Below are 16,453 nucleotides of genomic sequence, written 5' to 3'. Positions count from 1 at the left end.
CACTGTTCAGCATTGCAGATTTCACTGCAACCACCATAAACATCATGAAGAATTACTTAAAGTAACATTTAAAGTACACATTTTGTTTCTGTTAAAACCAAACTACTATATGATGAAAAACCAGAAAGAAACCCAGCAAGAAATCAGCCCCAGAAGTGGATGGAATGATATGAAATGTCAATAAACTGCCAGAGGCTCCATTTCATGTAAGTTGGCCTTCTTTTTAGTATCAGAAACCAATTACATAGAACATAAAAGCAAATTCACAACAGGTTTACACGGAGAAACATGCTGAATTACAATCACAAACTATCCAGAACAAAGATGCTGCACCAGTTCAGTTGTTTTCTTCATGGAATGAGTCTCACCAGAACAGGGAGAACAGGGAGCAAATCATGCAATAGCTTTAGGCTTTTTGTTTGCTTTCTTTTTTTTCTTTAACATGATAAACACCCAGGATTACTAGTACTGGAAAGTATGTGTTAACCTTTTCCAACATCAGCTGAATGGCACTACAGAAATGACAAAGAGTTCCTTCATTTTTATCCTGAATACATCGAAAGCTCTAGCAAATACGGAATTCAGCGACGAGAACCATTAAATTACTTTTAAAATATTCCTTCATCCATAGAACATCGTTGCCTCCTTTTTTATTACAAAACCCCCAAAATATTCAAAATAAAATGTCTTCATTTTTTATAAGCATCTCCACCACTAGTCTCTGATAACGGATGTCATTCAATGCAGCCATCGCATCCAGTTCCGGCGCTCTCATTAGAGTTGGTCCAAAAACTATGCCCAGATTCTCTGCACTCATCAGATTTTCCTTTTCATGGAGCGTTACTCTGTGAAAAAAAGAACAGTGTTTTTCACATTCCTTCCATGCCAAAAATGCCTGCATTTTCCTGAAAACCAGGGAAACAGAACAGAAATGTATGCTTTTCCCAAAGCCTAGGAGGGGCTGCTGCTTCCAGTAGGATACATATGGAGGCACCAGGTGAAACACTTGAAAGTTAGGGAGTGCAAATGCCACGTGAGTGTATGATGAGTCAGATGTCCCTCTCCTCCTACCATGCACACATGCCATGTTTACTTGCAGGAGGGATCAGTACTCTGTGGAGAGGGATGGAGCCAAGTGTGAATTCAGACAAACCGGAACAGTTTTGTTTTCGCTCTTTACCACAGCACCATGCAGGGGCTCTTCCAACAGGAAGCAGACTGTGTTCATTATTAGCAGTTTTGTGGTCATTAGAGATGTGCTATTGTGCCCATCTGGGTGGGAATCTGCCCAGGTTTCCCTGTTGGTATGGCTTCATGTGGCCACACTGCTCCTTTCTTGTGCATACAATGGCAACAGGGTGAAGCACATCACATGATAATTCCCTGCCTTTAGGAACCACAGGTGAATTGTGCTAAGCTGGACACCTGGTTCCTCTTCAAGACAAATTATGTCCTGTGGTATGTACTAAAAAAAGAGTGAATCATCATGCTGGGGTGGCTTTGAAACCACCAGGGTCTCCCTGTAACCTCATTTTGCACAGCAGTCTGAGCAAGTCATTAAACCCATGCTCTGACAGGCCCACTTCCACCCTTCCCTCCTCTGGAGTCCTTTGCAGCTGCGGAACAATCAAGCTCCACACTCAGGGAAGCCTCCCACTGCCTGTTTTCCATCTGCAGAGGAGGAGGCGGGGAGGCCACATTCTGCTGCTCCACAGGAATATGACCTGTTCAAAGCTGTGGGCTGAGGCCCTGCTGTGGGGCAGGTTTGCAGGCCACCTCCAGAAATGTAATTTGCTCAAGAATTATACCTACAGGAGAGGCATCCTCTGCTGGGGCTATTAACGAAACACATCTGCTCAGCAAATGACAGAAGGCTCAGCACTGCCCAACCACGATGGCCTCTGGGGTCATGGGATGGTATTTCTTAATCTGGCATCAGAGGCAGCTTGTGCTCTGCCTCAGCATGGAGAAGGTAGAGTCCTACAGCAGGAGGGGGCAGGAGGCTACAGCCTGCCCGGGCTATGTGGACATGGAGCGTGCCCATCGCTACTGCCCACTGCAACAGACACAGTAGATGCAAACATGCCTTGAAACCTAAGCCTCTGCCTTGGTTTATCACAGGCAATTGCCTAGCTTAAGGAAAGAAATTTAGATTATGCAAATTTTTAATGCACACTATGGTTTAAAGAATCCATAAAGATTCTCAGAAACAACTAAGAATCCAGGGCTGGCAACTGAAAGTCTGGCTAAATTGTTTATCTTTCCACTACTGTGGCATCTTGCATTGCATGAACAAATCCTTTGATATACAAACCCCAAAACCACAACAGCCCTCCTTTTTTTTTTTTGTTTATTCTGCCTTAACTTTCATTTTAAAAGAAGGCAGACTGATGTTTCCAAGCTGCTCTGCCTTCAGTATGTAATTATTCCAAATACAGCAGCTGTCTGATTACCTAAATTCAGCAGCAAGAAAACATCCTGTTGAGCACCACAGTTCTTTTTAGCAAATGTATTAAAAGGAAGTTGAAAAATGAGTGAGTTTTGTCACCATCCTATCATTTATTTATACCAGAAAGACAATCTGCTAACTAGAACAGCAACAGCTACTCCTGAACAGGGTAAGGAAAAATTAACTTCACACTTCACAAGCGATAAGGTGGTTTTTTTTTTTTATTCCTGCATCTCTCATGCCCGTGTCTGTCCTAAAACATCCATTAGAAATGTCATTGAAATAAACAGACAAATCAGGCAGAAACCCCATAGCTTAATTTTGCCTGAGGCACTCAGTAGAGTCAACATATTCTTACTTGTAGAAGAACTATAAAAGGAAAAAAGCAGAAGAGTGCTTAAAATAAAGTATTTTTCTAAGGAAAGGACATGATTCTTATATATTGACAATAGGTTCATGTTACTCAAGAAACTAAAATGGGTGCCCTAACATGCCACATTGATTTTTCTCCCTGCTTTCCTGCAAGAAATGGAACCTGTGCTGTTGTACTGGATATTCATCTGTCAGGCTCTCTCAAACAATTTTTCAGCCCACTGACCAACTTCAATCATGCCTTTGGAAGCAGGAGAAACCTCAGACAGAATTTATGCTCCTACAGTTTTGAGAAGGCAGCAGGTGGAACAAGGGGCCCCACATTGATGCAGAAAGGCCTCACCAGCCATGGTGAGACCTCACCAGCCATGTGGCCGAAGGGCCAATTAACACTGTGCCTAATCAGTGTCAGCTCAAGCCTAGTGTGTGCCATCTCTTCTAGGTGTCAGGGATGACCAGGGTAAACGAGACTTAGGAAAAAACGGCAGTCTATAGCCATTAAGCTGTACTGGTTCCTTGCCCAGGGAGTGACTTACTACTCCCAGAGGTATTAACAGGTTTTTTTACTGTAAATATTCACTTGGAGCAAATTTGTTGGGCAGATGACTTTTCTGCTTCAGAACTGTGGGTTTTTTAACTTACTTCTTTAAAGTGCTTTGCAAGCGCTTTAAGTACTGAGTGTTTGGACACTTGCTGTTGTGCAGACTATTATTCCCCACCACAGTCCATCTCCAGGATTTGTTTGGCTTTGCCCAGGCTTTTCTGCAGGTCCTAACATGGGCTTTGTTAAAAATGAGCTTGGCTTAGAGTTCTTTCTAGCTAGACCACCTACCTCTTCAGATGTGCCATGAGATACCGTAATGTTTCACAGTGTGCAGGCGGCAGCAGTTTCAGCGCCTCATGGAGAATTTCCAGCTGCTCATCTGGGTCGGCGGTTTCTGAAACACAGATGTTCATCTGTCACCACACCTACAGCCAGAATTCACACACAGAAACACAACAATGGTGGCCTGCAGAGAAGGTAAGCGTCTCCCAGCCATGATGGATTACTGATTTTCAGAACCAATTCAAAGCTCATAGTTGCCTGTCCAAAGAGCTGCTCGGAACACCATCAGGATGTCACTGGTTTTGGACAAAGAAAACTCCTCAAAGCAAACTGCGCTCTACTGAAAGACTCCCTGCAGCCTACAGAAAAAATAAAATTCCCCTGTCAGTCTTGGCTGACTGAAGTAGTTTTGCACAAATCATCTAAAGGTGCAGCCCTGGGACAGCAGAAGGTACTGGGAACTTTGCCATCATTGTCTTTGGCTGTGTCCATACTGCTTGGAAGAAGACTTCTCCAGAGAAGTAGTGAGGCCAGCATCTGGCCCTTGTTTTCTATTCACAGCTACCTTACACCTTTCTATGTGTGGCTCATGTGACTGCCACACTGCAGAGACGCTTCAGGCAGCCAGGATGCTTAAGAGATGGTCCAGCTGGCCTTACTTTACGCTTGCAGACTTTTTGTCTGCAAGGTCAGCCTAAGGTGGCCTTAGGATGAGTGTTTATCATCTTAGGAAAACACTCAAAATGGACACCTCTAGAAACAAATGACATCTTATTGCTAAGTATTTTCAAAAATCGCCTTCTTTCTGTCAACTTAAACCAAACAGACTTGAAATGTCACTGTTAAGTGCCAGGGATTCATGGAAGATGTATAATGTGATGTAATCCATAATGTGTGATGAAAAGGAAGCATTCCCAGTGACAAAGGCAAAGAAAAATCACATAGCACCATGCAGCCATGTTGTGATGTGCAGTGTATATTTACTCCTGCAGTCCTCACTAAGTAGGGCATGCAGGGTAAGAGATGATGGGAGAGCTGTTCGATGAGTAGGCAAGTACTGCACAAAATGAAGAAGAAAAGGTTGAGGAAAATGCATTGTACTTACTTGCAGACTCTATAAACTTTGGGTAGGCGTCATATGTGATGAGTGGAATTGGCAAATCCCTGAAGTACAGTTTAAGTGCACCAGTGATAATATTAATATCTTCGTACATATTCACAGAAATATCAGCTTTTTCCCCATCTGTGTGGAGAAGACACTGACATTAAAGCCTTGGACACGTAAACAGATGTTAACCAGAATTCAAAAGAAAAATAGTAATTTGCTTAAGCAAACATTATTAAAAAAGGATGCAACTACAGATTTTGGGTTTAATAAGCTAAACACTTACTGGGCTGTAAAGTTCATTGTTTCAGGGTGAAAACCCTCAAGCATTTTATAAAGATACCTATCCTTTCTTAATTTCAATTTATTACAAAAAAGGCAGGGATTTTTTTTTCCTGGAAAAAACTCTGCCAGCCTGATCTAGCAGTATCTGTGTTGTATTACTGTGTGGACGTTTAGCTAGTTCCAAACACACTCTGTTGCCAAACAACACACTTGTCAGCACTGAATGAGAGATCAGGCAAGTCTGGGGGAAAAAAGGGTAAAAGAAAGAAAAACCACTGAGTCCACAGCCTCCTCATTGTACAGGAAAAACATGTGTTCACCATTTAGCTACAGTACAGTACCTACTCCTGACCACAGTGGACACAGATCCAGAACTTGGCTTCTGCAGTGCATCTCCACCCTGCTAATGCTGCAGAGGAGGCAGCTGTCTCAATAGGTCCATCCCTCCAGACAAAGAGGAGAGGTTCCAGCATGGATTTTGGCCTTGATTTCTACTGGGATAGGGGGACTGCAGCTGGAAAGCTTTCAATTTTCCCACTGCCTTTTCTCAGAGAGAAGAAATTTGTTCTCACTGACCTTCTTTTAGACTGTAATCATTCAAACTTTGTTTGCACTATTGAATTCACCTTATTATTTTGGAGCTTTCATCCAGAAAGATGGATTTAAGTTGCACAGCCCTCTTCAGGCACTTTACCACTTGCCCTCTATCCCTCCCCCACCCCCCTGAGCACAGTTCTACTTGCAAACTAGGGCAGTAGTTCAGAAAGCTTTGTCGGTTCCTATGCACATCATTACTGAAGCACAGATACTGATGGAAGGAGAAAAGCAGAATTTTGGTAATAAAGGCCACAGCAAAGCTGATGGGCTTTTCTGACGAGGAGCCTCCCCTTCTACTAGCACAGCTGTCGGACTCCTTCAGACCACTCGTGCAGTGGAGCATGAGACAGACACAGGCTGTGCAGGAACACTGTGTGTATTTAATACATCAACACAAAGTTCCAGCATGCAGTGAAGACTGTACCTCTGTCAAATGCCATTTTGACATCTTCAATAAGATCACTAAATCCTGAGACTCTGTATAGTCCTTCGGAATTAAGACCTGCAATGAACATTTGAGCAAGATTAAAATTAGTCTTAATTTTCCGGTTTTCTTCTACCTACTTCTTCCTTTGCAGGCTCTTCATTTAAGACAGAAAAAGCAGACAGGTTCTAAAAGCCTTATCAGGCTTTTCTTTCAGAATGCAATCTTAGCCTGGCCTTTTAACCCCCATCCTTGCAGTAACTGTCTTGTTACATGAGCACTTCATTATGTTTACACAAATCATTCCAGAGCCGAAGAAATATATTAAACTAATTACAAACCATTTAAAAATAACTGAGATTAGCATACTTGATGTTCAGTCATTATTGCAGAATGAAAACAAATACTCTAATTCTAGAAAAGGATACTCAGTGTGGGCTAGCGGAACTAGCAAGAGAGAACACAACACTAACGGCCTTTGTTTTAGCAGATAAGTTAATGTTTAAAATAAAAATATTACTGGAAAGACAGGTGCCAATATATAACTATAAAGCAGTAATTGTCCATTAAGCAGTTTCTAGCAGAATCTATAAAAATTATAAATGGGTATGAGCCATGAAATAATGCAAAGTATGATATTAGCTGCACAGAGTAATTGGCAGTCATAAAATGTCTTGTGCAAATCTGTTTTGAGCAAGCATACATTCAGCAGAAACCCAGATGACCCAGATCAATCTAAAGGGATTATCAGTAAAGCAGCCCAAGCCCATTAACTATGCCTTACCTCTAGATTCAATTTCCCTAATGCACATATCTACTACCATTGGTCTCTTAGCGAAGTGTGCTTTTACTAGCGTTGTAAGGTCACAGCTGTACACTTTTTTGACATGCTTCAGGTCTGGCTTGCAGTCATTTGGGACCATCTTGGAACATTGCTTGTGCACGTTTAAACCACAATCTGAGAGAAAAATGAAAAGTTCATTAGGCTGGTGTCTGAGGAAAATGTATCCCAGGGTCGGTGCTGCAGAGTGTGTACGGCTCATGCAGAATCCAACCTGATGGTACAACTGCTGCTTCTGCTGAGACCCCTTAACCATCAGATTCATGAGGCAGGGACAGACCTGAAGTAAGGCAGATTTTCTACCCAAGACATTCCTTCTCCGTCTCGAAGACCTAACACAAAGTGACAAACTTTCTGTATGTTTTTTCAAATCAGGATCTCGGGGTCAATTAGGTTCTCCACTACTATTACATATGATGCTATCATATGTAAATTTTCTTCCCAAGTTGCTGCAGATTTCCTTACATCTTTAATGCAGTCTTCAACTATGGCACTTAAGAGACACCTTTTGGGGGAGATGATAGTAGGAAGCCTCAGAAGGATACAGCCCCTCTGCAGGGCATGCCAGCAAGGCAGCCCTAAGATCTGAACCACTTAAGGAACCCCTACACTCTTGCTAGGTGTGGCAGCCCATGCTTACAGTTGCCAGTGATAGGGTCCATTCCCCAGCCTGCAGGCGAGATGAAAAACAGACACAGGGGTCACCAAACTATTTGCAAAGTCACAGTGGCTGCAGTTGTGGTGCCATTTCACTGGGTGCTTCCGAAACAAAGCGTGAGCAGGCACCAAAACAATTCTATTTACTTTAAACATTAATGAGGAAAAAATTTGTGTTGAACAACTCTGCAGCTTTATGTAGTTAGAATGAGATTTAGTTTAAGTGAAACTAAACTGAAATGAGGTTATAGAAAAATTTTTGTTCTGCCTAAAAACCACTCGAAACATAATGCTCAGGGTTTGGGAGGGAAAAAAATCTTGGAAAACACCACCAATCACACAGTGAAGATGAGAAAAGCAATACAGTCCTAAGCACACACTGCAATCACCATTATCAGGCAGCAGGCCTGTGTATGGAACAACCTCCCACACTGCCCCTGGTGACTCCCTTTTCACTGTCATTTCCCCTGGTTTGCAGTGCAGACTCGGGTGCTTGCATGGAAATAGCAACCAGCAAGGAAGGTGACACTTCCCAGTCAGGGCATGTGCCATGCTCTGACGTGCACTCGGTATACACTGAAAGCCCAGTTCTGAAAGCAGTTCTGTACCTCATTGCATTGCCATCTGGAGTCCCCTGTATTTCTGCAGAATTAAGGGATGTAGAAGCTTGAAGGATCAACGCCTAGACAAAGATCTGTACTTTACCACTGCAGTACTAAGCATTTGTCTCCCCTTCATAATTCATTCCTGATGATTTTGCCAATACTTGTATTTTCATTAACACTTCACAGATTATGTGACTTTGTTCTTTCCCAAACAGTAAACCCCAGAATGCATCCCCAAGTTTAATTTCCACTAAGTCAGCTGCAGATTGCTGCTAAAAGCACTTTGTTTACTTAGCAGGCCTGTAAAGCAAGCAGCTTTGTCACTTTGTCTGTAAAACATCCAGTCTCTGGTTGCAATTAAGGTTCAACATGTCACCTTCAATCAGTCAAAACTCACACAGATCTCAGTCCAGATGAAATGGCTGATTAAGGTTCTCTTTAGCTATTTCTGTGTGGGAGCAACTCCCTTGAGAGGAGTAGTTAAGCCACAAGACAGGGAGCTGTGAATGCTGAATTCCCCAGACGTTTGTGATTTTGTGTTGCAAACCCCATCTTTGACAGAGCCAAGCAACGCAATATCCAGCTCCCTGCAAACAAGCAGTACCACCAGGGGTACCATGAGGACCCATCCTGCTCGGCCTTGGTGGCTGGCTTTGACCCACAGCCTTGCCCTGGGCTCAGCCCAGAAGCTGCATGTCACAGGTGGCTGTCCTAGGGCACCCTCTATGCTTTAAATATCTATGCCCACCAGTATGTTTTGTGTGAACTGTGAAGAACCAGGTCCCTCCGTGCTTTAAATAGGCAACCCCGATTCATCGGAACCGTGCGACCTGAACCCTTCAGAGCCTCAGCGCTTCAGCTGTGACATGAGAAGGAGAAGCTGTTCTTGCCTCCTCTGGGTCTTGTAGAATCAAATTCTTGAAATGTTTGTGGAAACGCGGAGGAAAAATTACTTGTCTATGGTATAAGGTCTGAATATTGTGGTGTTAGTAAGACCAGCACTTGAACAAGAAGAAGACAAAATTCCGACTAGGTGCTACTAAGCAACTATCATCCATTCTGCTTTCACAATAAAGATGAAGTAAAAATAATAAGTAGTCAATTAATTACAGGCAATGTCTTAGTGCACACGGAAGGGAAGACAGTTAAGACCAGATAGGAAATCTTAATTCTTGATTTCCTTTATTATGAAATTACAGCATTTACAAATGCAGATATAATTATTACACATAGCATTCCTAAAGTTACTGCAACAAGCACCTATTCCAATATGTGTGAAATGGTCTAGTAAGTCTGTCAAAAATGATGTTTACAAGAGAGGAATGGGACTGTCTCACTCATGAGGCATCATGAGTGATTTTCTAAGTGCAAATTAGCTGCTTCACACAGAAAGCAATACAGCTCAGAGCTTGGTGTCTGGGAATCCAAGGATAATTAAGACTAAAATAATAAAAAAATTAATAATAATAAAAAAGTAAAAACATGCTTTCAAGTATCTTATACTTGACTTAAAACAATTATCACATTCACTGAGATCATCCTAATTATATACAAGAAAGTCTCATTTCATTAAAACATCCAACTTACAGAGATGTTTTCAATGTGAAAACCTTGCTTCTGAAAATAATTGTGTTGCTGCTAATCCCATAAATCCAAGTGGGCTTTGGATCTGACCTCATTAACATCAGAATAATAATTACAAATGCAAAAGTCAACTTTCTGCTCTCTCATTTGTTCCTCCTTTGCATTTGAATAGATTTTATGTGCCAGCCCATAGCCTAAGGGCTTACAGACTCTCCTAAGAAACATTTAAAACCTAGAAATATTTCAGATACTTAATGGTTAGAAAATGGATGAACACTACAGTCAATATTCTCAGGCTGTGTGGTATCCTTCTAATAATCAAGACTCTTGGCATCCTGTGTAAGCATAGGAGACCACCTTACTTCAGCAGTTCTGCATCAATAAATACTTTTAGGAAATCTCAGCAAATTTACAACAGAAAAATTCTATTTTTCCCCATAAAGAAGCTGAAACTCATCAACACCGTGATTCCTACCAGGTGAAACCCCCTCCCCAGCAAACAATACTTCATGAATGGCTGAACAGCCATGTCTTACTGTCTCTGGTTCAGCTGATAACTAAGGAGAAAGGAAGATGTCTTGCTCACTTCAAAAGAGGTGAAAAGCACAATGGCAGGAGGTCAGTCCTCCACAGAGCACTGGGAGCATTCCAGCCTTGTACTCTTACCTACACTCAGCTTACTTGTTCATACTAAGAGACAGGACTTATGCTGCAAATTGCATATTATTAGATAAATATGTCCTCTGTTCATATTGCAGATACCTCATGAAAGCTTCAAAATCTGTTATTTTATAATCACCTAGGAAGGAACAAGAAAGCCAAGACCTGAATCTTTCCACACGCTGTTGCGTGGGGAAGTCTTAGGACTGCTTGCCTTGTACACACGAGCTTCATGACTTGGCTGGGTTTGTTAAGACTAAGAGGATTCATTTGACTTCAGATTTAAGGTCTGTTTACTTTTGATTATATCAAAATAAATCCAGAATAGCTGAGTTGGCATTAGCAGCTTTACTAAGGATCTAAAGTAACCAGGAGCCTTAACCATTTCTTACCGAAGTTCATCAGAGTTTACCTGCTTGCTGGCTATACAAGTTGCTGAGGAGCTAATGAAAAATCCCCCTAAAGCATTTTATCTGCTGATAAATCCTATAATAATACAGGACAGATTTAAAAGATGTAGTCATGAGCCTTTTCAGGTCAATAGGAAAACTTATGCTGACTTCAGTTAATCAGGATTTCACCTTATACTGAGATGATTTCTCAGGACTAGAATTTTAAGTTGTTCTTACTATTCCTTTTTCTAATACTATCACACAGAGGCCATCTTTCAAATATACCAAATGTGACCGAAAAAAATGCAGTCACAAATTCAAGACTTTATAGGAAGTTTAGAGATTTAGGACAAAACAAGAAAAAAAGAGTGATTTTAGATGGCAGGTTTAGAAGCCTGTGATAAGCTGCTCTGACTTAACAGCATATTGATCTAGGAGTTCAGGTTGGCTGTGACATTTCTTCTGTGAGAGGTATTAAATTTAAAACCATCCTGACAATACTTTCCTATGATGCCTAGAAAAAGGTTTGGTAATGTTTTAGAAAGAGCTAATACTGATGTTAGTCCACTGGGTTGCAAGAACAAATAACGTGTTCATATTAATGCGTGAGCAGAGCCAAAAGATCTGTGTACACTAACACCGCCCCATGAGCACACATTACAAATATTTGCAGAGACTAAAATACACCTAGCTGTCACTTTTTGTTATACTGCTGAGCTGACCTTAGTCAGTTTCAGATTTCTTTTGGTTTACGATTTACTGGCTAGCACGGCTGCTGATCACGCTCCATTGGAACGATACCGTCTGCTACATACATCGCTCTGTCTTTTGGACTTAACCCCAAGAAAATTCAGGCGTTTTGTCACTCTGAGGAGAAGGTTTTAGAGCTAAAAGGTAGATTTGCACTGCCTGCAAACCGTTCTGAAAGGCTCTTCAGAGGTTTATGGCAAGTGTGGCAGGGTGGGAAGCAGGGAGCTGGGGTGCTGGCACTGAGTGTTGCCGGCACTGAGCGTTGCCTTGGGCAGGCCCACTGTGGTAGCTGCCAGACAGGATGACACCCTCACCTTTGGTAAGCCACCACACCAGAATGATGGGCTCCACACGAGCACAAAGTATTGGCACTGTTGCTTTTGCCAGGGTGAAAAGATTAGGAAGGAATTTGCTCTCATATATCAGTTATGAGCTAGTGGTTTTCTTTTAATAATTTAACGCTCTTCTCTGTAGCAGAGGAAGCAATGTTTTCTGTTTCCTTGGATGCAGCATGTGTGAACAAGCACATGAATGGAGCTACCTCACTGCCCCCATGTGCTGCACTTTATGCTGTCAAGCACAAGGTGGGGGAATGTCACACAGATCTGCCCTCTTCCTCCTCCTCCACAGAGCTGTTCCAGCCCAGGTAGCAAGACTGGAGCTGCTACACTGCCTTACCTATGTGCCACTTCCTACTGTGCAATGCACATCTGGAAGCAACCTTAGTCCCACCATGTAGTAAGCAGTGCCATGGCAAAAATTGCTCCCCCAAAACCTGCTAACATCCATACTACTGTATCATTCACTATCAGGTACATTATTCTTAATTTCTAGAGGGCAGCCAGTTACTTGCTAACAAAATTACTTACTACCACAGAAAAACAGGAAAATCAGAGTTTATGGCAAAAAAAAAAAAAAAAGAAAAGAAACAGCCCTCAAACAAGCCAATCCCCCTTATCCATAATCAGAAGAATACACATGCCTGTGCCTCAAAAAGCTGGACGTGTTTGATGGTGATGGTTTGCTTTTATGGAAGTCTTAAAAGATAAGGCAGTTTGCTCAAAAACTTCCTTGGCTTCCTGCCATAACACCTGCCTACCTCCTTGACAGCTCCCCTGACGGGATGCTGGCTTGCTAAAGGCTTCCAGGTCTGTGTGGGCTTGGAGATAAATCCACTTTTAGGACTCTCAATTTCAAGAACATATAGCTCCATGGGAACAGCTCTGAAGCAAGGCTCTGATTCCTCATTAGCATTTCAAAATTCTGGAGCTCATTTCTTGCAGGAACACCACCAGACCCTGAGCTGGTCGAATAGCCTGTCAAGCAGTGTGCATCTCCTCCAAATGCATCACCACTTGCCTGAGGTGGGCAGGTCCCTTTCCCACGACCATGACTTCTGTGGCTTTGCTTTGCTCTTGTTCTCTTTTTGGGTGCACATCTCAGAATAAGCTTGGATACACTTTTAAGGTACAAGTGTGGACAGAGTGAAACTTATCATGACCGAGGCATGCAGAATACCTTGAGAGCAGGCAACACAAGCACATTTTGTTTTGTTACTGTCACAAGAGCATCAGCCATTCTTCCAGGGAAAAACGTGAGCACTGTGCCTGTGCAACTAATCTCTGAGGATGGGCAAGCTCCTTGATGGTCTCCTTCACTCCTTACACACCAGTGGAGCAACACAGGGTGGTCCAACACAAGGGATTTAATAGCAAGGCAAAACAAAACAGCCATGGAAACGGGGCAGTTGGATGCTTTTCAGTTGCTGGAGAAGGAAATGAATGAAACAGGGAGATGCTTTGAGACTGTGCTTAACTTTTCTGAAAACAAACTCCTGGGGTTTAATGTGGTCAGGGCTGGCAGCAATTTTACTTGGGCTCAGCCAGTGGCAGCCAGTTGCCCCCACACTGAGAGTTCGGCCATAAATTAATTTCTGTCAGTTTTTCAGAGAGAAGTTACCTACTCCAGGAAAAGCAAAAGGCAGGCAACTGCTACATGAGTGGCAGGGCAAGATATTTCACAGCAGATCTATCAAGGCAGCAGAAACAGTGCTTCGTGTACAGCCTCAGGGGGTGATGCTGCCTGGTCTTAAAAGGCCCAGCTCAAAAGCATCCAGTGAAATACAGTAAAAAAAAAAAAAAAAAATTATCTTTCCTTTAAGATAAGCTAATTAACACTCTTACACCAGCCTGTTCCAAAAAATCTTCTCATCACTTATTCATTAAAAAAGTTCATTAAAACAAGCAAAAGGGTACAGAGGCAGGAGAATATTATACCACAGCAGTTCTGATGGGCTGGGGAAGGGAACAGGAACCACACAGCAGCTTGGTAAGTCTGCTGGTCTGATTGTCCACGGATCTGCCAGGCTAGCACACGAACAGCATCGTTAATGCCATTCCCTAGTGTCTGAGAACACACACTACTACTCCCCATTAATGCTGCTGGGTGGTATCTTTCATAAAATGAACTCTCTGGTGCACATCTGCAAATTTTCTCTGGGCATTGCTGTAGTTTCTCTCCTGGACACATTCTGGGTGATAGGATGCACCCTGTGAGCACAGGGGAACCTTACATAGGAGAAATGTAACAAATGTAACTTTTAAGTTCATGCAATGGATTCTGAGCTGGGGTAAGCTCTTACGCCGTCATTAGCTTCTGCTGAGCTTCAATATTTACATGAGCTGGTGGCACTATAATTTCAAACACTTCTTTAGTGGCTTCTACTTATGGCAAAAGCCTGCACAGAGGCACTCTGGAGACAGAGCACGCCATCAGAAAAGACAGATTTTTTTGCATATAGATGAGTTTTACTCTCACAAAAAATGTAAGGGCTTGTGGCTAGGGTACAAGAATTGAAAGTACAAGCCCTTGAGGCAGTAGGGGGGATTCACTCTAAGGAAGCAAATCTATCTTTAAAGAAGTTGATGAAATAAAGATAAAATTTCAGAGAAATAAAATTACTCCTGTTCTGCTGGAAACACCTCCAGCAGAAGTCAGATTAAGTCCACCAATTTGTTTTTTTTACATGATCTAAATCCTGCATATTACTGTAGATCTTAATTTTGGAAGACAATACAGTCTTCCCATGTTTGGTGGCTTGAATGAATCCCCAAATATCTGTAGTCAAGACAACAGCCAACATCTTACTTCAATCAATAACCAGCCTTCAGGTGGCAAACACTGTGCCCACATTTACCTCTTGTCCTTATGGAAGGAAATGACATGCTCCTCCTTCTATGTCTGCCACAGAACTCAAACAAGGATAAACTAGGGAGAAACTATCTTCCAGGGATTAATCACACAGGACTGTACCTGCCATGACACTGAACACACTCCAGGCTGAATCTGGCAGAGAGGAACACATTCAGTCATACTGCAACAAGGCATAAGCCTAGGCAGTTCAAGTTGCTAGGGCATCTTTGCTGGTTGCTATGGCATGTGTACTGTTAAGGATGTTTAGTTCTGGTTTATTATTTTTCAAAGGATTGGCTTAGTTTGCATAACATAAACTAATCTGTGAGCCATTAGAAATAAGCTCCACTTATTCCTCTGGCTCCTTCTCTTTTCTGAAATGGATGACATTTATCTTTGCTGTCCAGTCTTGCACTGTCCCACACTTATCTTCTTGCATGTTTTTGTAAGTCTGCAGAGAAGAGGATTTTAAATGCTTGAGAGTAGCCCATGCAGTAATCCATTTGTATTTGTTAAACTTATCACTTCTGTACAGGAAATAGAGTCCTCTGAGATGTGCAATTGTTTGCTATAAAAAGCAAATGCTTTAAAAAGAATAAAATTATATATGATCAGTGCAGATTTGCTCATAGGTATTTTCAATAAAATTGTACAGACCACTAAAAGACTTTGTGGATCTCCCTGGAAAAGCATTGAAGGCCCCTGGAATGCAAGTGGGCTGCCTCCTGCTAAAAACTGTAATTGTTTTGAAGGGCAAACCCACTCTGAAAAGCGATGGCCTCATGTGGCTCCTTGCTTACTGTGCCTCATTGTTTCTATATTAAAATGGCTCAGTTCAGAAGCAGAATGATTACCTTTTATAAAAAAAACCCAACACCCTAAGACATATGTAAACTCAGCCAAGCTCATGGCACTCAAGCCTGAGCTCTTCCACACTAGTGTGTTAACACTGGTTACAAAGGTCCTCCCCGTGCACCTCTGACTTCCCTCTAAAACGCCCAGATCTGTATAGTTTCTGTCTCTGATGGGAGCAGGTAGACACTGTTGAAAGTGAGGCATAGACAAGGCAGACTAGGGACTGCTGAGCCTGTCCTACCATCTCCACCTCTGTAGTGTCCTCCTTGGAGTCCCTCTGCTCTACCCAGCTGCAGGTTTCTATGAAATGTATGAGAATAAAAACATCTCAGAAGCTATTGCTGATGCTGCCCAGTGGCTGAAAGCCAGCTTTGCAGTGAGAGGAGGACAAGCAAGGTAGGTTGGCTGCAACCCATGCCCTTGGGAAAGCTCATCTCTCCTGTTCCTCAACCTTAGACAGGACACACTGCAGCAACCAGATCTGTCAGGCTGAGGAAGGGCTGCTTGGCAGCCCCCCCACTGCATAGCTCTTTGCCTCCTTGCAACCCGTGGCTGCTGATGTTGCACATCAGCAGCTGGCCTGGTGGCCAATGACCTGGAGCCTGAAAAGCTTTAACCTCTCCCTGCCCCAATACCTTGCTGATGCTTCAGCAAGCAAGAGCAGTCATAACAATGTGGGATCTTAAAATACAAACAAGATCATAGAAATGACTGGAAGCTACCAACAGTGATATGAAACATTACACAAGATAGAAAGCTCTAATTATACTTTCTGAACCTATGAAATCATCTTCTACACATATGTTCCTCTACTGCAAGGAAAAAGGAGACACATAGTACTTATTCCCATCCTCATATG

At 42.4% G+C, this 16,453-nt stretch overlaps 1 protein-coding gene across 1 annotated transcript in view; it reads right to left on the bottom strand.

Moving 5' to 3' along the window:
- Positions 1-275: 275 nt before the first annotated feature.
- CHN1 (chimerin 1) overlaps positions 276-16,453 on the bottom strand; it is a 30,933-nt gene continuing 14,755 nt past the window's right edge. The window contains exons 3-7 of the mRNA XM_054380710.1: positions 6,843-7,016; positions 6,059-6,136; positions 4,753-4,890; positions 3,654-3,759; positions 276-845 (exon numbers count right to left, since the gene is read on the bottom strand). Coding sequence (XP_054236685.1) covers positions 674-845; positions 3,654-3,759; positions 4,753-4,890; positions 6,059-6,136; positions 6,843-7,016 — 668 coding nt within the window. The 3' untranslated portion in view covers positions 276-673. The remainder of the gene's footprint in view (positions 846-3,653; positions 3,760-4,752; positions 4,891-6,058; positions 6,137-6,842; positions 7,017-16,453) is intronic.

Source organism: Indicator indicator, chromosome 5 (genome assembly GCF_027791375.1).
Source record: "Indicator indicator isolate 239-I01 chromosome 5, UM_Iind_1.1, whole genome shotgun sequence".
NCBI classification, from domain to species: Eukaryota; Metazoa; Chordata; class Aves; order Piciformes; family Indicatoridae; genus Indicator; species Indicator indicator.
Note: the sequence above shows the minus strand (reverse complement) of the source record. Positions and strands in the feature narration are given on the sequence as shown.